The following is a 27,922-nucleotide window of genomic DNA, read 5'->3' on the forward strand; positions in this document are numbered from 1 at the left end:
TTCCAGAAGTCTGTCAGGCAGTCTGCCCTGGGAATAACCAGTGGTACCCTTTAACATTTTCCCTGGAAAGTCTTCCATGATGGCGCCACTTTTATCGTTCTTTATGAAGACTTCATGAGCGCTCTTTCTTAGAGACATGGTCGTCATGGTCCTGATGTTATATAAATAAAGACAGAGACAGTTATTAGGGGAGTATTCAGAGATGGTGCTAACCTCCTGGTGTGTCTTATACCATGGAGATAAATCAAGAATTAATTTCTTTTTATGTTTTACATAAAAAAAATGAATACACGTGTTACGGTCCAGTATTTTCTTCCTGTATTACAACATGGTGTCTTATATCCCCCCATTTGGGGATCATGGTCTTTGAAAATGGGAAGCGATTAAAGATTTTAATCAAGGAAGAGAAGAGATGAAATTAGTGTGCTGTGAAAACTATTGTGTGTGGTATGGGTCGAATGGATTAGCATCGGTTGAATTTGCATTGGGTGAATTGGGAAATCCTCGATTACACAGAGATAAACAAAGGAAGCAATTAACTAAATAAAGGCAGTGGCAGCACTAGTAAAGTTTGTTTTAGTCAAATATGAGAACAATAAGGAAACATGAGTCAAGACCAGTGGTTTTAAAGACTAAGGTCACAAATTTATAGGAAACCTTAATATACAATATTGCATTTGAAACTCAGTGGGGGATAAACAGAACAAATACCAGTATCTGATTGAGGACAAAACTATTAGATCTTAGTCATTTGATGAAAGGCATGGCCACAGTTACCAAGGGCACGAGTCAGGTCTAGGACTCAGGTCTGTCTGACTTCTATTCCAGTGGCCTTTCTACCACACCACCCAGCCTGTTGCTTTCTTGGATGCTTATCTTGGCTCTGTGCTGCTGGTTCTGAGATGTGCTTAGTGATTAAGGAACAATAGAAAGTCACAACATACTGGTGTGAAAATGTCAGTAAGGTTTCTGTTGCTTTCCTTGAGAGTTTTATAGACATAGCAATCTCTCAGTCAACCAGACTAAATTAAGAGCCTGCACCTAAGTTTCACTTGGAATACATCACGGTCACCTCCTTGCAAGAAACAAACACACTCTACAGATTGATCATTACCTGTGGTAAGTGAAACCCAAAGGTTTATGATCAGGGATCTGTTACTGACTTAACAGATAGGATGGGTGGCATTTTCCTTGAATCTTGGGTGTAGGTTGTTAAAAGACTGAACTCACTCTTTAGAGAATTCAGTCTCAATCATACAATTTAAAACTAAAGTACTAACCTACATGAGATTATTTTACAAGATGCCATTTTTTTTTTTAATTTTTTTTCAACGTTTTTTATTTATTTTTGGGACAGAGAGAGACAGAGCATGAACGGGGGAGGGGCAGAGAGAGAGGGAGACACAGAATCGGAAACAGGCTCCAGGCTCCGAGCCATCAGCCCAGAGCCTGACGCGGGGCTCGAACTCACGGACCGCGAGATCGTGACCTGGCTGAAGTCGGACGCTTAACCGACTGCGCCACCCAGGCGCCCCCAAGATGCCATTTTTTAAAAGTGTGCATGGAGCATATGGTTTACCTTGGTAAGATGAAGTTTCAAAGAAATTTAACTGATGGCGACCATTAACAGGAAAAATATTGACTTTCAAAGCTTTTATCAGTTTCTGAGCCAGCTTCACATCTGGCTAGGTCATGTAGCTCCATGAGTTGGAGCTCTGCTTCTTGGGGTACCGTCCATAATCCAGCAGCATCAGCATCACCTGAGACTTGTTAGAAATGCAGACTCTTCTCCTGCCCCAGCACCTAGAAATGGAGGAGCAGGTGCTCAATAAATATTCAATGAATTAATGAATTAACATGCTCCCAGGGTCCAGTGCTTTTTCACAGACTAGTCCTTCCTGTTAGCACTCAGCTCTCTGCAATTCCAACCCCACTCCTCAATGAGTCTGATGAAAATCCACTTATCTTTGAGTCCGAGGTCAAGTGTTATCTCTCATGAGAAGTCTTCCCTCATTAGAGGGAAAGAATTTTTCCACTATGCTGGCACTAGCTCAACACTGACTGCCATTCTTGCCACTCTCCTGTTGCATGTTACTAGTTTGCTTGCATATTTATGTAAGGGAACTGGTAATTGCCCCTAAGAAAATAAAACCCCTGGCCTTTACGACTGTTAGAGATCTAGTTACAACCTAGTTAGAGAAAGACTCTAGATCTAGAGATTGTTACGATCTAGTTAGAGAAAGACTCTAGATCTAGAGGTTGTTACGATCTAGCTAGAGAAAGACTCTAGATCTAGAGGTTGTTACGATCTAGCTAGAGAAAGACTCTAGATCTAGAGGTTGTTACGATCTAGCTAGAGAAAGACTAGATCTAGAGGTTGTTACGATCTAGCTAGAGAAAGACTCTAGATCGAGAGATTGTTACGATCTAGCTAGAGAAAGACTCCAGATTGAGAGATTGTTACGATCTAGCTAGACAAAGACTCTAGATCAAGAGGTTGTTACAATCTAGCTAGAGAAAGACTCTAACTAGAGAGAGGAGGGGAGTGTTCTAGCATTCCCCTTCTTAGATATAGGTTAGTCATCTTCCACTTCTGGCTTCCCATAGCCTACCTCCACTTGGCAGAGGTCGTCTGCCCCTTCAGGACTGTTTTAATTCTTGAAGTTCAGAGCCAAAAGAAGAAAGGCAAAATTTTCTAACTCTGTGATCAATCTTCCAACTTCTGTTTGTGTCTGAAAATCTACCAAGTTGCCACCAGCTGATTGATACTGGGAAATAATCAGTATCCATCCTTTCCCCCTTCCATTGTCTCCCTTGTACACCCCATTACAGGCATATGGTCTTCCTCTACAGCTCAAAGGACAAGCTTGTCAGGAGCCTACCCAGAATGTATAACATCTACGCAAGATGTTCAGTAATCGTGTCACTATTTCCACCCTAGATTGGAAGCTCGCTAGAAGCAAGTAACATATCATTTTATCTCATTTTCAAGCTCGGTGCCGTTTTCAAGCTTAATGCCTAACACATAATTGGAGGCTAATACTTACGGAGTGGTTTTTCTTTCAATTACAACTTACTCCACACCTTTGTAAAGTTAAGGATAGTGGTGCAGTGGGTTGATAGAAATAGGCTCACCCAAATCGGTAAACTTTTGAGAGTGCAGGAATGTTATTTTATTTTTTATTTATTTTTTTAACATTTTTTAATGTTTATTTATTTTTGAGACAGAGAGAGACAGAGTATGAGCAGGGTAGGGAAAGAGAGAGAGAGGGAGACACAGAATCCCAAGCAGGCTCCAGGCTCTGAGCTGTCAGCACAGGGCCCGACACAGGGCTTGAACTCATGGACCGCGAGATCATGACCTGAGCTGGAGTCGGACGCTTAACCGACTGAGCCACCCAGGCGCCCCTGAGAGTGCTGGAACTTTAAACCAGACGGGACTACAGGCATAACCCAGGACTGCTTCAAGCATCCTGGGATGTATGGTCATTCTATGTATAAAGCTCAGCAGTGTAGTCCCATAAACCAACACTGGCTAGGACGAAATGCTGTGGCCACTGCAAGGTCATTTGGGCTGGCATTCAATGCTTCTCACTGGCTTCTTACCTTAGTCCCACAACCCAACCCTGTCCCTTGACTGGCTCCTCTGCCATGAGTCACCAGCAATTTCTCCTCTAGTCATTCATTTAAAAGTTCAACTACTGGGCAAATTCCAGGCAACTCTTGACTCCCTGATTGTCTGAACTTTTTCCTTGAGTTCCGCCATCTTACCTTTTCCAGAACTCTCTCTGCTACTCTAAATTTTAATTCATGTAATTCCCTGTTTGTCTCACTATCGTTCTTAATTTCTCCCCTCTCCTTCCTACCTTCCCTGGCTTTGTTTGCTTATTTGCTTGCCTGCTGTCGTACATCTCTCTTCTTCTGAGTCTTGAGTCCCAAGCTACCAGTTATCTAGATTGTTCTGTTTCCTGTTAGTTCATCTCTGATCCCTCATTAATTAAATTTGACAAAGCCCCTTAATTAACGAAGGAAATGCCCAAGTCACAGTAAAAGGGGTACACAGAAGTCAAATATATTTGGGGATTTGTCTCTTCATCGCATCACTTCTATTAAGATCCAGGAGAAATGGGGTGTAACTGGAAGTGTGTTCAGTTACTACACGACATGCAACTTTTCTTCCAAGCATTGCATTTCTTTAACAGGAATTATTTTTTTTTTAATTTTTTTAACATTTTATTTATTTATTTATTTATTTATTTCAACATTTTTTATTTATTTTTGGGACAGAGAGAGACAGAGCATGAACGGGGGAGGGGCAGAGAGAGAGGGAGACACAGAATCGGAAGCCGGCTCCAGGCTCCGAGCCATCGGCCCAGAGCCCGACGCGGGGCTCGAACTCACGGACCGCGAGATCGTGACCTGAGCTGAAGTCGGACGCTTAACCGACTGTGCCACCCAGGCACCCCTACATTTTATTTATTTTTGAGACAGGGAGAGACAGAGCATGAACAGGGGAGGGGCAGAGAGAGAGGGAGACACAGAATCGGAAGCAGGCTCCAGGCTCCGAGCCATCGGCCCAGAGCCCGACGCGGGGCTCGAACTCGCAGACCGCGAGATCGTGACCTGAGCTGAAGTCGGACGCTTAACCGACTGAGCCACCCAGGCGCCCCTAACAGGAATTATTAAAGACACAAATTGTCTTCTCTGTACCAAGTAAGTACTTGGTGAATTCTTGTTGGAATGAGAACACATTAAGGCTTTAGAGTAGGGCAGAATGCTCTGTGATTTGCAAGTGATGGAGGAAATTCAACATGAAGGGGTTGGCACCCAGGAGGGGTCAATTCTTCCTCTTGCTAAAATATTTCCGAGAGATAGAACTTGTGCATACCTGTTTATATATGACCAAATAGTGGGCCCATTCAGGATGTCTTTTTAAACCATTTTGGGTAAACTAATTTTTATTCAGGCTTTCAAATTTGGCTTGTCACTTATTTTAAGCAATTGAGTAAAATGTCTATGTGATAAAATGCATGACAGCAAAGTAAAATTACCAGAGCCATGAAAATCTCTAATGATTTTCACTTTAACTAAGGTTATTTCTCTGTATGCTAAACTACAGGACTGCAGGAGACAGGGAAGGAGAATTTCTAATGTTGGGAGGTCACAGAATATGATCTTTTTCCCACTCTGGAAAAATAAAAAAATAATCGCAAAGTGAAGAGAGTGGTGGCTTAATGTTTAAAATACAGGTTTGAACATATTTCCTGTTAAAGGAACTAAAATTGAGAGCATTAGACACATCTGTGCCACTCTTCCTAGAAAATGATTCTCTGGGGTAGTTTCCTTAGAACAGAGAATCTTTCTGGTTCTTATTGTAAAAACTCCTGGAGAAGCTTGAGAACAGCAAAGGAAACAGGAAACACAGTTCACTTTGTGGAAAGCTCTGGAGAGAAAATCAAATCACTGAAAATGCGACTCCCTCTGAAGATTCTTAAAACACAGAGGCTGGATAATAAAAAAAGCTGGCATAGAGATGGGTTAATGAGAATGTGGTGTGCCAGTGACCAATTGGGTATGATTTGAGTTTGTAGGCTTTATTCTAACTTTTCACACAAATTCTCCCCTAAAAAATGCCCCCTACCCCAAACAGTCTTCTTCATGCTATTAAAAACAAGTTCAGAATCAAGTTGATAGAGATCCACCAGAAGTTATTTAGCCTAGGCTAGCAGAGACCTAGAAGAATTTTGAGTTCTAGACATTTTAGACACAAATAAAGAATCTGAATGAGCCAAGACCTTTCCCGCCTCAGATTTCCACGAACAGAATGAGGATAATATTTTTTTCTATGTATCTCATTGACTGAGTAAATTTCTCAGAGCGGTGAGTTTATTGTCACGTTCTAAGGCATATTGACCTGTCCTTTGTAGCCTCAGATTGAGAGATGGCTGAATGATGAGTGTCTGTTACACTGGGAGCAGGAGTTGGCCCTCGCTGGTGGCAGCCTGTTGGAGATGTCAGAGTGGGCTGAGGAAATTGCTAGACCTATACGTGTCCTTTATGGCTAGCTGGAGATGTTAGGTTTCCAGAATTGTGCGCCAGGACAATAGGGACGGGTTTCAGTAGCCACCTGACTGCAGTGCCCCTTCGATGATCAGCGCTACAGTGTCCAGTGTCCAGGGGGAAGTCACATGGGAATACTTGTCTCTGTAGCTCTAACCACCGGTTCAAATATTTCAGATTCTGAGCAAGGGCCGAAAGCCATCTGTGCCACTGTGGGAATGGAGCTAAGGATCCAGGCATGTCTGAGAAAGGGGAAATTTAAAGGCAGACACAGATTATGTGGGGCTGAGTTTTTAGAAACAACTGCACAAAATGTATTTTTCTTCATCCTTAAAGATCTGCAGTGCCAAAGCATCCGAAGACAGGAACTTAGAAACTGTAAGGTGAGGGGGTGAGCGGTGAAGGGAGAAAATGGAGGTTGGAATGCTCAGTGCAAGGTCTGGAATTTACTTGTTTCTCCAAGTTCTGAACTGGGATTTGTAAACTGTAAAGGCACAAACCCAGTTAAAAAAAAAAAAAAAAACAACAAAACAAGAACAAGGCCTCATATTTGAGAAAACGGGATGACTAAATATTATGAGACAAAATAATAATTTCCGTTTATACAGGGAACCATTTGGAAGGAACCACGATAAGTGCTCAATATTAACTATTACTTTTAAAAAGAACTCTGTTAGGGAGACACTATTATAAACCCTGCTTTACAGATGAGGAAACTGAATTTTAACCCAAGGTATTGGACGCCAAGACTCATTGTCTTAATGTATATGCCTCTTTGGATGATTAAGTTAAACTCTTTAGATTAGAAAGCTTATTATGCATCCTTCTCCTGAATTAGTAGCCGTAATTTATATCTTAAGTCTTTTTTGTTGTGATATTTACGGTAATGGTACCCCAGGCACTGGGGTACTACGTCTTCTCCATCACTACACCTGTGCATTGACCTGATAAGATAAAAATTATTTATGACTTTCTTCATTATTGTTTTATATACATACATATGTGTATGTGTGTGTGTGTATATATATATATGATGACATATACATAGGGATTTATGTAAATCTGATTTATTTATTTACATTCAAGTTAGTTAACATGTAGTATAGTATTGGTTTCAGGATTAGAACCGCTTACATATATGATTCATCTCTTACGTATGACACCCAGTGCTCATCCTTAATGCCCTCCTTAATGCCCATCACCCATCTAGCCCATTCCCCCCCAACACCCTTCCAGAACCCTGTTTGTTCTCTGTGTTTGAGAGCCTCTTAATTTTTTTTTTTCTCTTAACATTTATTTATTTTTGAGACAGAGCATGAACTGGGGAGCGTCAGAGAGAGAGAGGGAGACACAGAATCCACAACAGGCTCCAGGCTCTGAGCTGTCAGCACAGAGCCCGACGCGGGGCTCGAACTCATGGACCATGAGATCACGACCTGAGCCGAAGTCGGACGCTCAACCGACTGAGCCACCCAGGTGCCCCAGAGAGTCTCTTAATTTTTAATGATGTGTGTAAATACGCTTAACTATGACTTCTGTTTCAGGATAATAAAAGGGTGCTAAGGAACATTTGTGATGAAAAACAGGCATTGGGAAGGTTAAGAGCACTGGGTTGGTGAAAAGATAAAAGCTTTGAAGAAGATTCCAGTTACGGGGCACCTGGGTGGCTTAGTCAGTTGAGTGACCAACTCTTGATTTCTGCTCGGGTCATGATCTCAGGGATGTGAGATCGAGCTCCTGGTCGGGCTCTGTGCTGAGCGTGGAGCCTGCTTCAGATTCTCTCTCTCCTTCTCTCTCTGCCCCTCCCCTGCTTGTGCTCTCTCTAGCTCTTTCAAAAAATAAATAAATAAATAAAAATAAAAGATCTCAGTTAAGATTCTGGCTCAAGGTGAGGAATGATTGGGATCAAATCACCTATTTCCTTGAGTCTCAATTCCTTTATAAAATGCAGATAGTAATTATAACCTAATTCAGGGATGTTATGAATATTAAGTGTTAGTCTATGTAAAGTTCTTCAGCCCAGCATATAGTAAATGCTGAAAACTACTTGCTAACTACAAAACTGGGGATGATAATATACTTCACAAGGTTATATGAAGCAAGATAGTATACAAAGTGCCTACCTGATGTCCGGTAAATATCATGTTTCATTGAGTCCAAGTTGTAGTTTTATTTTAGGTACAGCCAAGAAAAAAAAAAAAAACACTTATGGTATAGTTATAGATAGGAAGGCAGATCCCAACTTCAGGAATGTCGAATGTGAAAATTTTCACCCTAGGACCAAAATGTGTTTGTCTCTTCTTTCCTATTTAACTAGTAAGGAGACCATGCTCCCCAGAATCTGGGGTTTTCCTTTGCTAGTCTTTTTCCCTCGGGTCTCCTACTTATTTGGCTATACGGGGTTAATCATAAGCATTACAAGTTTTTTTTAAACGCTATTTAACAACAAAAAGGAAAAAAAGGAACAAACCATGGATGCACGCAATAGCCTGCATGAATCTATAGAATATTATATTGACTGAAATAAAGCCAATTCTGAAAGGTTACATACTGTAGTTCTATTTGTGGGACAGTCTTTAAATGACAAGTTACAGAGATGGAGAACAGGCCAGTGGTTTCAAGAAGTTTAAGGAAGGAACCAGAGAGGAAAGTGGGTGTGGCTTAAAAAGGGCAACGGAAGGAATCTCTGTGGTGATGATACTCTTTTATATCTTGACAGGATCAATGTCAGTTTTCTAGTTTGGATATTGTACTATAGTTTTGCAAGATGTTACCATTGGGAGAAAATGGGGGAACAGGTGAAGGTTCTACGAGATCTCTTTGTCTTATTTTTCACATATATTTCTTGCATATGAATGCATAGGTATCAAAATTAAAAAGTTTGATTTTCAAAATCTTGCTTTAACACTGTGATACAGAGATTCAAAGGCCTAATTCTAAGTTCAATATATTTCTTTTTCTTTTTAAAAATTTTTTTCTTAATTTTTTTTTTTTTTTGAGAGAGAGAGAGAGAGAGAGTGTGAGCAAGGGAGGGGCAGAGAGAGAGGGAGACACAGAATCCAAAGCAGTCTCCAGGCTCTGAGCTGTCAGCACAGAGCCTGACATGGGGCTTGAACCACAAGTTGGAGATCATGACCTGAGCCGAAGTCAGACACCTGACTAAGCGATTCAGGCACCCCCCCCCCCTTTTTTTTAATGTTTATTTTTGAGAGAGAGAGCAAGCAAGTGGTGGGGGGAAGGGGTAGAGAGAGAAGGGGACAGAGGATCTGAAGCAGGCTCAGTGCTGACAAAAGAGAACCAGATGCGGGGCTCAAACTCACAAACTGTGAGATCTTGACCTTGACCTGCGCTAAAGTCAGACACTTAACCAACTGAGCCACCCAGGTGCCCCTCTAAGTTCAATATATTTCAATATTTGTTTTTTTTTTTTTTTAATTTTTTTTTCTCAACGTTTTTTATTTATTTTTGGGACAGAGAGAGACAGAGCATGAACGGGGGAGGGGCAGAGAGAGGGAGACACAGAATCGGAAACAGGCTCCAGGCTCCGAGCCATCAGCCCAGAGCCTGACGCGGGGCTCGAACTCACGGACCGCGAGATCGTGACCTGGCTGAAGTCGGACGCTTAACCGACTGCGCCACCCAGGCGCCCCTCAATATTTGTTTTTATGCCTTTTAAGGTTGTAAGATACTTTTCAGATGCATGGATGTTAGAGTAGCTATCAAGAAAAAGACAAGAGATAACAAAAGTTGGTAAGTGTGTGTGGTGAAGGTTTGTTAGGGACTCTATTGAATTGGTCAATTTGGGGAATTAACAATAGTATGTCTCCCAACCCTGAGCACAGTGTCTTTTCGTTTAGTTAGATCTTGTGTAATTTCTTTAAAAAACGTTTCATTACTATAAGGTCATTAGTAATATCCCCTCTTTCATCATGGATTTTAATAATTTGAGACTTCTTTTTGTTGATTGGTCTAGCTAAAGATTTATCCGGTGTGTTGATCTTTTCAAAGACCCCACTTTTGGCTTTGTTGATTTTTTCCTATTGTGTTTCTATTCTCTACTTATCTCTGTTCTAATCTTTAGTTCCTTCTTTCTGCCTCTGTTGGGTTTAGTTTGCTCTTCTTTTTGTTTTCTTAAATTTTTTTTTTTTTTGCATTTATTTGTTTTTGAGAGACAGAGACAGAGAACAAGTAGGGGAGGGGCAGAGACAGACGGAGACACAGAATCCAAAGCAGGCTCCAGGCTCCAAGCTGACAGCACAGAGCCCGATGCAGGGCTCCAACTCACAAACTGTGAGACGAAGTCGGACGCTTAACCGGCTAAGCCACCCAGGTGCCCCTTCTTTTTCTGTTTTCTTAAGGTGAAAGTTTTGGTCATCAACTTGTGATCTTTTTGTCTTTAAAAATTTTTTTTTAATTTTTTTTTAGTTTTCTGTGTCACTTTAATACTACCATGATTCCCCTTTATTTCCTCCACCTTAGTGTGAATTCAGCTGCTCAGCATTGTTATTATATGAGATAAATGAATATAAAAACAAAACAAAAACTTCTTCCTAGTTACCTAAGGCCTTCAGTCTAATATTTAGGTCCACTAGCATTTGGTGATGTGTATGTATGCCCTTAGAATGATGGGCATGGTGATCTGACCAGGCACTTCATGTAAACAGACACTAATGAAGCCTGGGAAGAAACTCAGACTTGAAATAAGAAGTGTCAGTTTTCTCTGAAAACAAATTTATGTAATGTGAAAGGTGGTAGAAAGGTCAAATAGAATGAAGGTGGGGACAGAAAACTTTCCCACAAAATAACCTCCTAGATCTCATCAAATGCTCGGGACACTATTTCTCGTCTCACTTAGTGACTATAGTTAGTAGATAGCTGGTATATTACTTGGATAAGCAAACAAATATACTTTCAGAAAAAATAATAGCAAAGCAGAAATCAAACATTCAAGACAAGTTTTTGATTATTCTCTTTATTTCACTTAGGACACTCAGTGGATATTAACTGGGTTACTTAAAAGTCATTTCAATTAGGTATCTCTTTAGCCCTTCTTCAATTATTTCAAGTGTTCTAGTCTCAAATACATTCCTTTCTTCTACAAATTTCTGAAAGAGATGAATACCTCCACCTACACCAAAATAATGTGCTTTGCTGGCCAAAAGCACCCGTCCGTTTTTATCTAATAATCTGAGGAATGTCTGGTGCAAAGAACCATAGTAATCTGGGTTGTAAATGGTTTCTGAGGTAAGAATGAGATCATATTTTTCAAAGAATTCTTCACTACTTAGTACAAGCTTACAAAACTCAGACCACTCCCCTGAAAAGAACCGGCATTTACATAATTCTTGTGCTACTTTGGATTTCCTGCATCTTTTCACATCTGGTTCATTGACATCATTTCCTTCTTCTTCCAAAGTAGAGTTAGCCACTACATTAGGTAAGGTTACTTCATCAATCACCATACTGTTGTAATCTTGAAAATGAATTTCTTTGGCCCCTCCCTTGAATGCACGTATACCCAGCAACCCTGCTCCACAGCCAAGATCCAACACTTTTTTCCCGGCAAATTTCACTTGGGCCTTTTTGCAATAAGCCAGCAGGTCAAAGGTACATTCCCAGATTTTTAAGCCTCCTTCATAAACACCTGTAATCAGATCAGAGTGAGCAGAACAACTTTGCGAAACTATGTTTTCTCCAGGGCAGTTCTCTCTCAACAAGACGGTTTTCACTACTGATACATTAACATGGGGGAGACCTGGTAACCTTTCTAGGACTTTATTTTCTAACACTTTCTTGAAATCTTCGGGCATAGCATGCTCTTTGGCAACTCTCATGCAGGGATGTTTTTCACATGGCTCTAAGTTACTTGAACTGTTAGCTGCGCTGAGTGAGTTCTCTGTGTCTTGAGAGGGAGCTGCATTTCCCACTGGCTTATGTTCCAACACATGATCCTGAGGCAAGTCAAACTGTTCGGTAGAACATTTTTTGTCCCTACCTTTTTTACTTTCTGAGACTGAAGACTCTTTGGAGGAATCCAGGGCCAAAACTCCATGTCCAATGGGTGTTAATTCATTTTCCAGATTGTTTTCTATAGTGAAATTAAATTGAAAAGTCATTCTCTCACTAAATGTACACAATCCTTAAATTCAAAGGAAGATTCTTCAGCTTCTGGATAGAACTGATGACACATACATAAACCTGCCTCAATTATTCAATTAGTTTTGCTGTGGGTTAAGTTTTCTTTAGCTGCTTATACACAGTTACAAATATTTAGAGATGTTTCCAAATGACTTCTTAGAGATCTCTGCTCTTCTTTTGAATTAGGTCTGCAGAAAAAAAAGAAAATTAAAAAGTAAAATGAGGAGTGCCTGGCTGGCTCAGTCCAGAGAGCACGTGACTCTTCACATTGGGGTCTTGGGTTCAAGCCACACATAGAGCTTGCTCACTTTAAAATGAACAAACAAGAAGACTAAGAAAAGGTAAAATGCCATATTTCGCTAAAATTTAACATTAAACAGCCCCCCTTTCCACCATACAGCTGCTTTTGCTGTAAAAGCTGTGAACGGTGAGAAAGATATAATGATTTGGAAACACAGGGGTGCCCGGATGGCTCAGTGGTTAAGCATCCAACTTCAGCTCAGGTCATGATTTCACCATGCCTGACATCGAGCCCGGTGTGAGGCTCTGTGCTGACAGCTGGGAGCCTGAAGCCTACTCCGGATTCTGTGTCTCCCTCTCTCTCTGCCCCTCCGCGGCTCGCATGCTGTCTCTCTCATAAATGAATGAATGAATGAATATTTAAAAAGGTTTGATAAAATAAAAAATGTTGAAAAAAAAAAAAAAATTTGGGGCGCCTGGGTGGCGCAGTCGGTTAAGCGTCCGACTTCAGCCAGGTCGCGATCTCGCGGTCCGTGAGTTCGAGCCCCGCGTCAGGCTCTGGGCTGATGGCTCGGAGCCTGGAGCCTGTTTCCGATTCTGTGTCTCCCTCTCTCTCTGCCCCTCCCCCGTTCATGCTCTGTCTCTCTCTGTCCCAAAAATAAAATAAAAAATGTTGAAAAAAAAAAATAAAAATAAAAAGGTTTGAAAACACAGACACACACCCTTCAGGGTCCAAAAAATGGAGAAGAGAATACACTGTAAAAACTAAAGGACAACAGATCAACAACTAGGGGGGAAAAAAAAGTCCAAAATTCTCGGGCAGGAAATGACAGGCCTGATTGAGTCTTCCACTTAATCATGACCTTGCCCTAACATGTTTACCTCCTAAACCGCCAGAATCTCTTCACTTCACTCTGTAACTGTTTCAAGTAACAGGTCTTCAAGATTTGATTTTGGCAAATGAGCATCCCTCATAAGAACACGCACAGGGAGGCTCTGGTGTGTGTCAATTCCCCCAAATGAGCCCCGCCTACAAACATTTAGCGAAGACCAGCAGCCCTAGGTGTAAGGGAGTAGGAGAATTTTGGAGTACTTAGTAAAGATTCATTTGGTGGTAGAGAAACACAAAGTAAGGGCACTGACCGGAGAGGCCCCTCGAAAGTGGAAGCAATGTACTGAGCCCCCTCACGGTATCTACCGCGCTGGGTACTTTATACACCATCAGCTTCAATTTGCACAACTCCGGCAGGCGGGGTCTCTGTCCCCCTTAACACAAAATGTACAAAGCCAGGCTGCCCCGCGAAGCGGGTAAAAAGGTGCCTGTTTCGACCCACCGCGCCCTGGGGCTTGGATTCATCTCTGGCTGCAGGGCCCACGGCCACCCCGGCCGCAGGTGCGCTGTCTCCACACCCCCGGGGGACAGACGCGAGCAAATCTGGGGGCTTCCGCCCTCACCTCCCCAAAGCGCCTCAGTGCAACGTTTCCGGCACCGCAGCCCTGAGAACGCTCGCCGCCCAGGAAGGGCCCAGCTCGCGGCGCAGACCCTCGGGACCGAGAGCGGGCACCTGTGAGTCGAGTCCTCCGCGGGCCAGACAAGCCCGGCTCTGTTCCCGGCCGGGCGCGGCCCGAGCTCACCGCGGAACGGCAGCAACCCGCCTCCTCTCTATGGTCCTGGTGCCGGCGGAGAGCTCGCAAGGCCCGCCGGGACGGCGGCGGTTTCCGGTCTTGGCGTTGGCGGGACGGGTTTGAAGGCGTGTTCCTGGGCGAAAGATGTCGCAGGAACGCGTGGTCGCGGCGAGCGCCGTCCGGCTGGAAGAGTTAAGTGGCTGGTCGCAGGAGCTATGCCGCCGGGAACTGCCGTCTGTCCTGCCCCGGCTCCTTATATCCTTTGTCACCTCCACCTGGAATGGGGTGTGGGGCGGCCCTTCCAGCCTTTCTCCGGCCTCGTCACGTTCGCCGCCGGGCCGTGTTGTGTTCCTGTGGCCTGAACCCTCTCCTTTCCTCGTCGATTGGAGAGATGAGTGAAGGAGGGGGAGCCCAGGGGACCGGGGCTGCCCAGGCCGAAGGCACGCCTCCCTCCGGCACTGGAAGGGCTCGCAGTGGACCCGATGATTTTGGCAGTGGATGTGGCGGGTTTTTTTCCGGGCGTTTGTGCCTTTGGGTTTTTCTGTGCTCGTCACGTGTAACTAAATGTAAATACCTTTCCTTGGGGTAACGGGGGTGGGGGGGCAGGTGCTCAGACCTGAGCTGTAAGGTGAGCGCTGACTCCCTAAGAGGTAGATACTCTGACCTCCTGTCTCTCGAATGGATGGGGCATCGGAATACCTTCCCCAGTATTAGAAGAATTAAAAGATGTAGTTCTGCCATGGTGCAGAGTTCCAGTCATTAAAAATGTTACTCTTGGGGCGCCTGGGTGGCGCAGTCGGTTAAGCGTCCGACTTCAGCCAGGTCACGATCTCGCGGTCCGTGAGTTCGAGCCCCGCGTCAGGCTCTGGGCCGATGGCTCGGAGCCTGGAGCCTGTTTCCGATTCTGTGTCTCCCTCTCTCTCTGCCCCTCCCCCGTTCATGCTCTGTCTCTCTCTGTCCCAAAAATAAATAAAAAACGTTGAAAAAAAAAATTTAAAAAAAATGTTACTCTTCTTCTCAGAACTCTGTTCCATTATTGCTGGTTAGGAGTTGCTTCCTTTTGTAATTGGCTTTCATCTGCCAGGCTCGAATTAGTTAATGCCTCCTTTGCGCAGGTGCATACTGTTTTGTAGTCGTCCTGCGGTTGTAAATGGCGCCTGGAATCCTACCCCTCCATGTTGAAAGGTAATCTTTTTTTTTTTTTTTTTTTTTTAAACATCTTTGAGCTCACCTTCAACATAAAGCCACACTGAAAAGAAAAAAATGGGCTTCACTTTAGAGAGTCTCAAATAATTTTTTACAACTAAAGCCAAATGTAATGTATTACCGTTTCGCAGAAGTCATTCACATAGGCAGTGGCAAAATCCCACTTAGGTACCAAAGATCTTTCTTAGTCATTGTGCATTGCCATCCTCAAGGATGTTGACTTGGGAAATATAGCCATCCTCCCACCCCAGAACATCTGGGCACATAACACATACCCCACCAGGGTGTTATGCTTTGGGGGAACAAAGATAAGGAACACGGCTCCTCTTTTCCCCCTCAGGTTTATGGATGACATCACTAATTGAAAGTCAACATTCCCACTTGGTTTTGCATCTCAAACTTAATGTTCAAAAGAACCTAAACCTGTTTGTTTTTCCCCCAGTTTTCAACACTTCTTTTTTTTTTTATTAAATTTTTTTTTTTAATGTTTGTTTATTTTTGAGACAGAGAGAGACATAGCATGAATGGGGAGGGTCAGAGAGAGAGGGAGACGCAGAATCTGAAGCAGGCTCCGGGCTCCGAGCTGTCAGCACAGAGCCTGATGCAGGGCTTGAACTCATGGACCGTGAGATCATGACCTGAGCCGAAGTCGGATGCTCAACCGACTGAGCCACCCAGGCGCCCCAGTTTTTAACACTTTTCAACAAACGAAAGTTAAGTTTTTAATCTATAGTCCCATCATCCAAACCTAATTATTTTCATGTTTTGCATTTTACATTTATTTTCCAGTCTTTACTTGCATGTCCAGGTAAGCATAACTTATGTTTAATTTTGGAAGAGGCTAGAACCTTTTGGACCTTTGCTGAAATTTTTCCATAAGACAAATCCAACCCTACTGAACTAAAATGGGCTTAGGGGGGTGCCTGGGTGGCTCAGTCGGTGGAGCATCCGACTCTTGGTTCCAGCTGGGGTCATGATCTTGTGGTTTGTGCATTTGAACCCCACCTCTGGCTCTGTGCTCACAGTGCCTGCTTGGATTCTCTGTCTCCCTCTCTCTCTGTCCCTCCCCTGCTCGCTCTATATCACTCAAAGCAAACGTTGAAGCAAGAAAGATTTAAAATGAGTTATGCCTCATTTTGATTGCTACGGTAAAATCCATATATGCAAAGTAAGGTGTCAGAAGAATCCATTCTTGTATTAGTGTGATGGGATTATACTTTATTCGTTTTTCTTGCTGACATATTCTTTAATTATTATTACGCAGTAAAACATTCCCAACAATTCTTGAGGGTTATAAGTGTACAGTTCATAATGCGATTATTGTTAACTTTTGTAATGAACATAGAGTAATTTTTGGTCACTTATTTGTAAGCATCTGCTGTGTGCAAAAGAATCTCAGACTGATCAGGTTGGTAAGATAGGTCCACAAGTAATATGAAAAGAAGGTAGAACGTGTTGAGTGGCTTTAGACAGGTGCAAATAAAGTACTGGAGAGGTGCTCAGCAGAAGAAATTTCTTTCCTGTGTTAGAAACCAGAAGCCTATGGATTAGTATAGTATTGTTCCTCATCTGTCAAAGGTATGTCGACTACACGTAGTTGGAAAAGACAGTTTTATCCCTGAGCAATTTTGAAAATATTTCCTTGGGCATATTCATTATATTGTAGTTTATTTACCTAATAACATTACATTTTTAAAAGCAAAATTAGGGGCACCTGGGTGGCTCAGTCGGTTGAGCGCCCGACTTCGGCTCAGGTCACGATCTCGCGGTCTGTGAGTTTGAGCCCCGCGTCGGGCTTTGTGCCGACTGCTCAGAGCCTGGAGCCTGTTTCAGATTCTGTGTCTCCTTCTCTCTCTGACCCTCCCCTGTTCATGCTCTGTCTCTCTCTGTCTCAAAAATAAAATAAAAACGTTAAAAAAAAAAAATTAAAAAAAAAAAGCAAAATTAAGCCAGTCTAATTTCAGTTTGAGTCTCATTTCAATTTCTTACTGATCATTGCTTCAACTTCAAGAAGGCTACTTTTTAGATTGATTCTTAGTAATGAATATTCTATTACTGTGATACTCGTATCTTCCTTAATTTTTTTACTCTATGTATCAGCATTCTGACAATTGGATCGAGCATATTCGTAAGTAAAATTATCTTAATTGTTTGATTTACCTTGATGTCATTAAGGTCTGAGTCGTATGTATCTCAATAACAGTTTCATATTCCCTTCAAATGTCTTCTTGTGGTGCTCCAGCCTCTGTAAATTTCACCTACTTAAAATGACCAATTCCTTCAAATTATTTAAATTCTATTTCGGGTGGATACCAAATCTATTGATAATGCACATGTAAGAAGCACGTTGTAAATTTTAAATGGTAGTTGTGACACTGTTCAGACTTACACAAGACGTAATTTGCGGTCTGCTTTCAGGGTGACTTTCTCATCTTCATCTCGGTTCTTTTTTTTTTTTTTTTTTTTTTATTTATTTATTTATTTATTTATTTTTGGGACAGAGAGAGACAGAGCATGAACGGGGGAGGGGCAGAGAGAGAGGGAGGCACAGAATCGGAAACAGGCTCCAGGCTCCGAGCCATCAGCCCAGAGCCTGACGCGGGGCTCGAACTCACGGACCGCGAGATCGTGACCTGGCTGAAGTCGGACGCTTAACCGACTGCGCCACCCAGGCACCCCTTCATCTCGGTTCTTAATCTTAGTTGGCTTATTTACTTATTTAGCTGGGAGAAGGGATGAATTAAAGTCTAGACTCCACAGTTTACTCATATATTTTGAGTTAGCTTATTTACATTTCACTTGGTTGTGGGATATTTATAATTTTCAATCTATGTAGCCTGTTGGGTTTAATTTTTCAAAGTAATAATTACTTTTCATCCTGAGTATAAGAGTTACTCATTGTAGAAAATTTGAAACATGCATAAAACCAGAAAAGATAATGGAACACCCATTAATTTGAAGTGGTCAATAAGATTTTGGTATAGAACGTTCTCATCTTGGTTCTGTATATTCTTCCCAGGCTATCTATTATTCATGTTTATATGTATTAAGATTGGGATTATACTATTTTGGAAACTTTTCACTTAACCTTAAAGTATTGTGAATTTTTTTTTATGGTTTCAAATGATCTCTAATAATAATTTTATTTATTTATTTTTAATAATTTAAAGATACCAAATCCTATTCAGTAGATGTACGCACATCCATTAAGTGGTCCTTAGTGGCTGGACATACAGGGTTGTTTTTTTGAGTTTTTGTTTTTGTGTTATTATTTCAGCTACTTAGTAGTTTCTCTACATAGAATGTGGCATTTTGAAACTGTACAAAGTTCTGGATTAGTAGTACTTACAGATTCTTGGATTTGGGGAAGGAGCGGTGATCTTTGTTGGCTGATACAACTTAATTTTCTTACAAAATATGTTGCTATTTCACTTTATAGAAATTCTAAAAATTATCGTGGAAATGTTTTTACCTCATATGAACCACCTGACATTGGAACAGACTTTCTTCTCACAAGTGTTGCCAAAGGTATAGTACTATTATTATTTTAATCAATGTACATGTTATAAAGGCTGTTTATATCTAGCCTCAATTTTAGATAATTTATTCTTAACTGTGGCTCCATTTTTCCAAATGTATCACACATATTTGAAATACAAATAAGGTAGTAAGAAATAGATCTCCTGTGAGAACATGGTGTTAGGGTGATCATTAGGTGAATTAAAACTTATATTTTCAAATAGTATAGATCTTTCATTAATTGAATTTATATTATTTGTAGCTCCTTTAACACTCTTGTATTTTAAAGCTATTCAGTGAGGCCTTCCCCGAGTATCCCTGGAAATGGCATACTCAATTTATGAAAACAACGAGCAGAATATATCTGAGGAGGCATTAGAGGGAGAAACTGTGGTGCTCACGTTGGTTCCAGTTAATGAGGAACCTAAGGAAGAACATCAAATGGAGCCAAGTGTTTCTTCAACCTCAGAAGTTGTCATGGAGGTGCCTGGGACAAACGATAAAGTTTGTCATCCTCAAATGAGTGAACAATTCAAGCCTTATCCAAAACATAGCTGTTGTAATACATCGATCCTTCCCTTGCCAACCAGTTTGTCTCCGGTTAATAAAGTATGTTGGGACACATTGCAGAGCTGGTGCCAACAATTTAACTTGAGGACCGATGGCCGGAAAATGGATGTTGATCTGAGGCTCCAAAAACACGCTTACTCTGAAATAAACGAGAATATTCCTAAAATATCATGAGGCCAGATTGCAGTTGTGTTCGACAGAATGCAAGATAGCCTACATTGCCTGCATGTACCTTGGTTTGTTTATTCATTCACATATTAAAAGTCATCTTGGGTGCTTCCAACTTTGGGCAATTATGAATGAAGCTGCTTTATTGTGTGCAGGTCAAAAAAAAAATAAAAAAGCTATTCTGTGAAAATTTGGAGATGAATGATGAAGTTAGCTAAGTATCTTCTCTGTAGAGTTTATTAATAATTGTTAAATTTTATTGCCTAGAAAAATGGAGCCAAATTTTATTCAGGAAGGCTTAGAATAACCAAGAGAAAACACTAAGTTCACCATCTACCTTATTACCTTTTAGATATAGATATAGATATAGATATAGATATAGATATAGATATAGATATAGTGTACTTTTTCTTTGAAAAGCACAGGCAATTTTCTTTTTTTTTTAACTTAGGAAATTAAAGGTATTTTGGTTCCAAAATTAAACATTTTTTGAATGATACCTTATCTCTTATTAGAATGGTTTTCTAAATTTACCTTTGAAGCAGATAATCATCAAAATTCCTGTTACTCATATTCACTTGATTGTTCTCTATCTAAAAGTTTCTTAGAATTTGTTCTTGGCCACCAGAAAAAGGTCCAGCTGTTATATAGATTAAAATAAGGATGTTGAGTGTTAACTTGCCTTTGGGAAATAACATCCTCTTTAATTACATTGTGTTGTTATTCTTGCAATGTTTAGACCATTTAAATTGTGAGTATTAAGATCTTAGGATAGCTAACTTCTCACAGACCAAAAAACTTAGTTCTGAGGTCATGTACTGTAGCCCTAACCCAGGAATGATATTTTGAGTTGCTCAAAAAGAGGAACTGGTTAGAATACAAGTGAACAAGTAGTTCACCAACTCATCATCACTAGCAGAAAATACCCTTGTAAATACCCATATGAGTGTTGATTGGTTAAGACCATCAACTTTTACTGTGTAGAGGAGCACTTACCTTTAATGGATGTTATTAAATAGATTCAAACCACAGAAATGGAAAGCAAATAAATTTCTGTCTGAGGCTTTTTTAGAGAGATTATATCATATGAATACTTTATATATATAAAAACATATATTTTTACTTTAATAAGTGCAGTTGTTAAGCTAGATAATATCCCATGGCTGTTAGTAATGAAAAAGTGCCTGTCATTTTTTTCACTTTAAAAATATGTCTTTCCCTTTCTTGTGTTTTCTGTTACTCCTGTTTATAATGTGCTTTGTTTTCACAGACTGTGAAATCATTTGATGACATGATGTATGAGTTAACCAGTCAAGCCAGAGGACTGTCAAGCCATAATTTAGAAATCCAGACCACTCTAAGGAATATTTTACAAGTATGTCAAATATATTAGAAAGGGTATAGAGAAGGAGCTTAAACAGTGTAAGAATTTTTGTACTGATATTAATTAAGTGATATATCCTTTGTGTAGTGGTCCAGTGCTGGAATTAAACTTATAGAATTAAAGATACGAACGCAAAAAAATAAATGTTGAATTTTTTAATACAGTTTCATGCTGAGTAAACATCAAACGTGTATAAGACAGCAAATAATCAAGATAGCATGACCTACCTGTAATTTCCAAGTGTATATGGAGAACACCTACCATATGTTTTGATGTGTGGGTTAGTATTCCAACTTCTGTTTTTTTTTTTTTTTTATTTATTTTTGGGACAGAGAGAGACAGAGCATGAACGGGGGAGGGGCAGAGAGAGAGGGAGACACAGAATCGGAAACAGGCCCCAGGCTCCAAGCCATCAGCCCAGAGCCTGACGCGGGGCTCGAACTCACGGACCGCGAGATCGTGACCTGGCTGAAGTCGGAGGCTTAACCGACTGCGCCACCCAGGCGCCCCCCAACTTCTGTTTTTTAACCAAATGGCTAGCTAGTTGTCCCGATAACGTAGTTCTGATAGATTGAAGTTCAATGAAAGAAGGAACAGAGTGTCCATTGTGTTCACTGCTGTATCCCTAGTACCCAGCGTATCATCTGATACCTTTATATGTTTGTGCACAAAAACATAACTGAATGAAACCTCTTCCCTTATTTCCAGACAATGGTGCAGCTCTTAGCAGCTCTTACAGGATGTGTTCAGCATATCTGTGCCACACAGGAGTCCATCATTCTAGAAAATATTCATAGTCTTCCTTCCTCAGTCCTACATGTAATCAAAAGTACATTTGTACATTGTAAGGTGAGTAATGAGTGTAAGTGTACTTTAAATGGCCTAGAATCCGCAGGCAAAAGGGCTGAAGAAAATAGTGTTTGTACATAAGATTTTACATATTAGCCTATATTATTGGAATAAACTTTTCCATAGAACAAAGAACCACGAACAGGCATACTTTGTTTTATTGCACGTTGCAAATAGTGCGCATTTTTGCAAATTGGAGGCTTGTGACAACCCTATGTTTAGCCAGTCTGTTGGTGCCATTTTTCCAACATTTGCTTGTTTCGTGTCTCTGTGTCACGTTCTGGTAATTTTTCCAATATTTCAAACATTTTCATTATTATATTTGTTATGGTGATCTGTGATTAGTGATTATAACTTGCTGAAAGCTCTGATGATGGTTAGCATTTTTTAGCAATAAATAATTTTTGATTAAGGTACATACAGTGTTTTTTTGGACATAATGCTATTTCACACTTAATAGACTACAGTGTAGTGTAAACATAATTTTTATATCCACTGGGAAACCAAAAACTTTATTTAACTCATTTTATTGCAGTAGTTTGGAACTGAACCTGCAATATTTCTGAAGTATGCCCGTATGTAAATATTTGCTTCAAAATAAGTGGTTATAAGGAAGTGATTAAAAATGGGCTTTTGCGGTTTTATGTTTGTTGTTTTATTCTATTTCCTTACTATAAAGAAAGAAGAGAGATGGATTTGTGTTGAATCACAGGAATCCCGAAATTGTTCTGCCATGGCATTGGTGGATGAGATGAGTTCCTGAATGATTGGGTGCCTCTGAAAGGACACCAGCCCTTTTTCAGTCCATCTCTACATTCCTGAGGCAGCTTTAAAGCACCAAAGCTGGCCTACAATTTGTGGGTCTCAGGCAGTTTTGATACTGGTATGGTTCGGTGAAGAAAAATCACTAGTTTAACACTTCTCTTTGGTGACAGGGCTAAAAGTCTGCACCTGACCGAATGTTGTGTATCTCCCTTTTAGTTTTTTTTATACTTGCAAGGTCTCAGAAGTCAGAAATCCTATTTTAGGGGCACCTGGGTGGTTCAGTTGGTTAAGCGTCCGACTTCAGCTCAGGTCATGATCTCGCGATCCAGGAGTTGGAGCCCCGCGTCGGACTCTGTGCTGACAGCTCAGAGCCTGGAGCCTGCTTCGGATTCTGTGTCTCCCTCTCTCTCTGCCCCTCCCTCGCTCGCACTCTCTCAAAAATGAATAAATGTTTAAAAAAAAATCCTATTTTATATGTGCCTGCATCTCTTGAAGTACACTGTTCATAATGAATGGTCATTTGTTTAATGAATAAATACGTGGTTCAGTAAAAAGCACTAAAGTTATGAGCTCTGATAGAAAGAGTTAAAGTAAATTTGGCTCTTGAGCTTTTCATGATTTGCTGTTTCTTTTATTTTTATTTGTGATCAGGATAGCGAATCTGTCTATTCTGGGCATTTACACCTAGTTTCAGACCTTCTCCAGGCTCTTTTCAAGGAGGCCTATTCTCTTCAAAAGCAGCTAATGGAACTACTGGATATGGTTTGCATGGACCCTTTATTAGATGACAATGATGATATTTTGAATATGGTGATAGGTAAGTGAAGAAAACTTCCTACTTAGTATATGACATATATTGACTAAATTGCATATACATTCAGTTACTGGACCCAACGTTGTTTCAAATGATTCATGGTATCTTATTATGTATAAAAAAAATTAAGTACTACCTGTTAAGTTTTTAGTCTTCTAACTTTTAGAACTTATAAAATTGCTGTGTGATGCCTTAACATAGATTTGTGTATTGTCAGTGTTCGCCATACATGATTTTTCCAAGAAAGTTGTGCAACTGAATACCTTGTAAAATAATTTAGATTTTGAGGCAGTAGTTTTTAGAGTGTATAAAGCATTAGCTCAGTAGGAAATGAAGTTTGCATTTCTTCCCAGAATACATCTAGTTACATATATATGTACATGTTTCTAAATGTGTATGTATGCATGTTCATTTATTATACATAAAATAATAACCTGTTTTTACATGTTTCATTTTTAAAGAATTGCTGATTGCTACCTCATAATTCTACCACCCAGAGTTTGAAAAACAGCAATATCAGGGCAAAGATTGCATACATAGCTTCAGCATAAAGAGATAAGTTGGTTTTGTGCAGTATGTCAGGAGTACCTCTTGGTCTGTAACAGACCACCCCAAAATCTAGTGGATTAAAACAGCTACTGCTTTATTTATTCACGGTTCTGTGAGTCAGCAGTTTAGACTGGGTTCAGCTTGGACAGCTTTCTCTGCTCCACATGGTGCACCTGTCTCACTTGTGTTTTTGTGGTCAGTGACCTCACACGTATCTGGCTTTTGGCAGAGGCAGAAGCACCGAGCCAGCCCTGTGTGGCACATCGTCCAGGAGACCAGTCCAGGCTCGGTCATCAAGAGAGAATAAGCCCCAGTGTGCAAGCACTTTTTAAGTCTTTGCTGTCCTTATAGTTATTATCCTGTTGAACAAAGCAAGTCATGTGGCTAAGCCCCAGATCAGTGTAGAAGGAAACTGCCCAAGAGTGTGGACACAGAAGGGGAAGTTACTGGCCATTTTTACAAATAAAATGGAAGAGTAGAAGCTTTCCTTAAACACTGTGCAGATTTACTTTCATTCTTCCTTGTTGGGAGTTCTTTCCTTTGCAGCTTATTTTGTTATTTTGGATTAGAATATCTATAGAATATTTCAGTCATAATAGGGCACAACTTTTATTCCACCGAACATTTTAGTTTTATTTAGATCATTTAGTTTTATTTAGGTAGGTGTAAATGTCAAAAATTAATTTTCTGTATTTATAAAAACAATACATCAAAAGTGTGATACTTATTTTTAATAATGATTCTGAACCAGTTTTTTTCTAATTGCATTACCTAATTTAACAGATGTCAAAATTCTTCGGTAGATATGTTTAAATATAGGGCAAACTCACCCCATATGACATTTGAATGTCCTAAGAGTTCTGTTATCTTTTTTTTGTAGTTATTCATTCATTGTTGGATATCTGCTCTGTTATTTCCAGCATGGACCATGCATTTCATGCTAATACTTGGAAATTTATAATTAAGTAAGTTGTTTTTCTTTGCTTTTACTTTTTGTAATGTATTTTCTATATTCCAATTCTTAATTATTTGTAAGTTTTTGTAGATTGCATTTTAAAACATTTTTGTATGGGTATGTATAAACAATGTTTACTGGCGCTGCTGTCTGATAATTCACATATTGTACATGTAGCTTCCACACCAAATTGGACTTCTCCACTCTGCTACTTCTAAAATTAAAAAAATATTTAGACTTTGTTACTAGTACTTCTGAAATAATGGGCCGTGGGCCTTAACCACTTGACTACTGCTACTGTAATTTAACCCATCAAGTGTTTTGTTTCCAGGCTTAGATAAATAGTCATAATTAGAGCTAAATATAATCCCTTTGTTATATGCCTTTGAGTTGTTGAAGTTTAATTTCACTTATAAAGTAATTTTAGCTAGAGTGTTACGAAGGGTTACCAGGGAGAGTACCCATCAGATTCTCGGGGGTGGGAAGAGGTAGACTTGAGATGTAAAATGGCTAAGAATCTCTATACACACGAATAAAACATTAAAGGCCAGTGTAGTATTTTTAGGTCTTAGATACTTCTCTTGCACCACCAGGAGGTTACTAATTTGCCAACAAGTAAAGGTGCAGTGGTTAAAAGTGTCAACCCAGAGCCCATACTGCATGTGTTTGAATCCATTCTGAAATCACTTCCTCTTCCTGAGCACTCGGACAAGATGGTTAACTTCTCTGAGCCTTAGTTTGCTTATATGAAAATGGGAGTAATAACAATAGCACCTTCTTGGTGGGTTTATAGTGAGAGTTAATTTGAGTGTATCGATATGAAATGCTTACAACTCTGCATGGCATGTAGCAAGTGCCTAATGAACTACCACATTATCATCATTATCAAATATTTTCTACTCCTGGACCCTTCCAATTCATTTGCTAGCCAGTGTTCAGTCTGATCTTTTGAAAATGTAAATTAGATCATGTCACTCTACTGCTTAAAATCCATCCCAGTTTACTAAGAGATACGACTTCATCCTCTCCAGCCTCTGCCTTCTTCACCAGCTCATCTCTGCTGCTCTCTCCCTGCTCTTACTTCCTCAAACATACCAAACTCCAATCCTGGGGCCTCCTCATGCTCTTTCCCTCTGCCTGGGATGTTCCTCTCCCATAGTCCACACCTAGCTGACTCCTGCTTATCTTTTCAGTTCGCAGCTTCAGCGTTACATCCTCAAGATAACTTTGATATTCTCACCCTGAGAATAAGTTATTTCAGGTCTCTCTATTGTAGCACCCTGGACTTTTCTATCTCAGCATTTATCACAACTGTAATTATTCTTAGAATTATGTGATGTTCTCTCTTGTGCTAGACCAGAAGTTCCATGCAGGCAAGGCAGAGATTGTGTTTTCATTCACTTCTCCATCCCCAGGGCCTAGCAGAATATCTGGAGCATTAAATTCAATTAACATTTTATAAGGAGCAATAAAAAAATAGCCACTTACTAAGCTAACATGACACCTTCAGAAGTAGCATCAGCATATCTTAATTATGCCATGTCTAGGGGCGCCTGGGTGGCGCAGTCGGTTAAGCGTCCGACTTCAGCCAGGTCACGATCTCGCGGTCCGTGGGTTCGAGCCCCGCGTCGGGCTCTGGGCTGATGGCTCGGAGCCTGGAGCCTGTTTCCGATTCTGTGTCTCCCTCTCTCTCTGCCCCTCCCCCGTTCATGCTCTGTCTCTCTCTCTGTCCCAAAAATTAAAAAAAAAAAAAAAAAAAAAAAAAGTTGAGAAAAAAAAAAAAGAAATTATGCCATGTCTAATATTTATATGATCCATTGTGATTTTTACGTGTTACTTCAAGTCCTAGTTCTTTTTTTTTTTTTTTTTAATATTTTCACGTTTATTATTGAGAGACAGAGAGAGAGCATGAGCATGGGAGGGGCAGAGAGAGGGGGAGACCCACAATCCGAAGCAGGCTCCAGGCTCCGAGCTGTCAGCACAGAGTCCAACACGGGACTCGAACTCACAAACCGTGAGATCATGACCTGAGCTGAAGTTGGACGCTCAACCAACTGAGCCACCCAGGTGCCCCTCAAGTCCTATTTCTATGGTCCTATGTTACTTGATGTATTACTTGCGATTGTTTCTTTTTATTCATTTAGGCAGAGCCTTAAGCACCAGTCGGTTATAAAGAGTCAGCTGAAACACAAAGATATAGTTACCAGCTTGTGTGAAGACATTCTTTTCTCCTTCCATTCGTGTTTACAGTTAGCTGAGCAGATGACGCAGTCAGATGCACAGGTAAAATAGAGTCTAAACAGCACGTTGAACAGTTCTTTTTTCCTTTGGCAGTTAACTAAATCTCATTTGAATCTATGGATCGGTTTACCTTAAAGGATTTTCACTTATTTTGTTTCTGTTTTTTTTTCAATCTAGGATTATTTACAGCCCGTGATTACTTTTCACCCCAAACATTGCATTAGACTCTGCCAGCTCTTATTCCCTCTAGAGACTAGTTGTTCCCTTTATACATAATGACTGGTTGGTTGAGGCACTCCCCTCAGAATCCTTTGATTCTTTTCTACCCTCGGACAAAAATCTAACTCCTTAGTCCTGTGCTCACTTAAGGTCGTCTTGATACAGCCACAGTCAGCCTTTTTTTCACCAATCCATCGCAACCTGTAATGATGTGATATATAACTTCCCTGGGCATACGTATGTATCGGTGTTTTCAGATGTTTATTTTGATTTCAGAAAGTCACAGCGTTGAATGGGCATCCCATTCATGAAACATACTGTACTCTAAAAATTTGTAATAAGCTTATTGGGAATTATAGTTCATTTTCCTAAATCGATTTATACATAGTGCCTTTTGTTCTCAGACTAGCCCTTTAAATTTTATTTAACTCATAATGACCCTAAATTATAGGACTGATAGTGGTCAGGACCTGAGAGTTGTATGTAATAACTTCAGTGGGAAAATGAGTTAAATATTTCTTCCTTAAAGTAACCGTAACCTCCTTTCCTGCTGTGGACTTGCTAACTGATACAGGCAATTCCTTTGTACCTGTGCTCCTTCCTGCCTTGCCTTCAGGCG

General features: G+C 40.5%; 2 protein-coding genes across 7 annotated transcripts in view; one reads left to right on the plus strand and one right to left on the minus strand.

Annotated features, from left to right (window-relative positions):
• Positions 1-11,012: 11,012 nt before the first annotated feature.
• METTL18 (methyltransferase 18, RPL3 N3(tau)-histidine) lies at positions 11,013-14,135 on the minus strand. Of its 4 annotated transcripts, none has more exons than XM_058701522.1 (2): positions 14,004-14,135; positions 11,013-12,386 (listed from the first exon to the last, which is right to left on the minus strand). In XM_058701522.1, exon 2 carries the CDS (start codon positions 12,174-12,176, stop codon positions 11,070-11,072), a length of 1,107 nt encoding a protein of 368 aa, XP_058557505.1. In that variant the 5' UTR covers positions 12,177-12,386; positions 14,004-14,135; the 3' UTR covers positions 11,013-11,069. The 4 variants fall into 4 exon arrangements, with proteins under 4 accessions (XP_058557505.1, XP_058557506.1, XP_058557507.1 ...); XM_058701523.1 differs by having other exon boundaries at positions 13,894-14,045; XM_058701524.1 differs by lacking the exon at positions 14,004-14,135 and adding an exon at positions 13,582-13,878.
• A 53-nt stretch (positions 14,136-14,188) lies between these two features.
• Positions 14,189-27,922, plus strand: part of FIRRM (FIGNL1 interacting regulator of recombination and mitosis) — a 46,682-nt gene continuing 32,948 nt past the window's right edge. The window contains exons 1-9 of one of the 3 annotated variants that reach the window (XM_058701509.1): positions 14,238-14,255; positions 15,180-15,249; positions 17,371-17,398; positions 18,710-18,798; positions 20,798-20,902; positions 21,620-21,760; positions 23,177-23,342; positions 24,769-24,853; positions 26,988-27,126. In XM_058701509.1, the coding sequence (XP_058557492.1) occupies positions 18,733-18,798; positions 20,798-20,902; positions 21,620-21,760; positions 23,177-23,342; positions 24,769-24,853; positions 26,988-27,126 (702 nt within the window). In that variant the 5' untranslated portion in view covers positions 14,238-14,255; positions 15,180-15,249; positions 17,371-17,398; positions 18,710-18,732. Of the gene's footprint in view, positions 14,320-15,179; positions 15,250-17,358; positions 17,399-18,709; positions 18,799-20,797; positions 20,903-21,619; positions 21,761-23,176; positions 23,343-24,768; positions 24,854-26,987; positions 27,127-27,922 lie in introns of those variants that run through there. The other 2 variants (XM_058701508.1, XM_058701510.1) reach the window with 2 other exon arrangements.

This window comes from Neofelis nebulosa, chromosome 15 (assembly GCF_028018385.1).
Source record: "Neofelis nebulosa isolate mNeoNeb1 chromosome 15, mNeoNeb1.pri, whole genome shotgun sequence".
Taxonomy (NCBI): domain Eukaryota; kingdom Metazoa; phylum Chordata; class Mammalia; order Carnivora; family Felidae; genus Neofelis; species Neofelis nebulosa.

Coding starts and splice junctions, on each gene's coding strand:
- METTL18 (XM_058701522.1), bottom strand. CDS start 12,176: ATGACTTTTCAATTTAATTTCACTATAGAAAACAATCTGGAAAATGAA.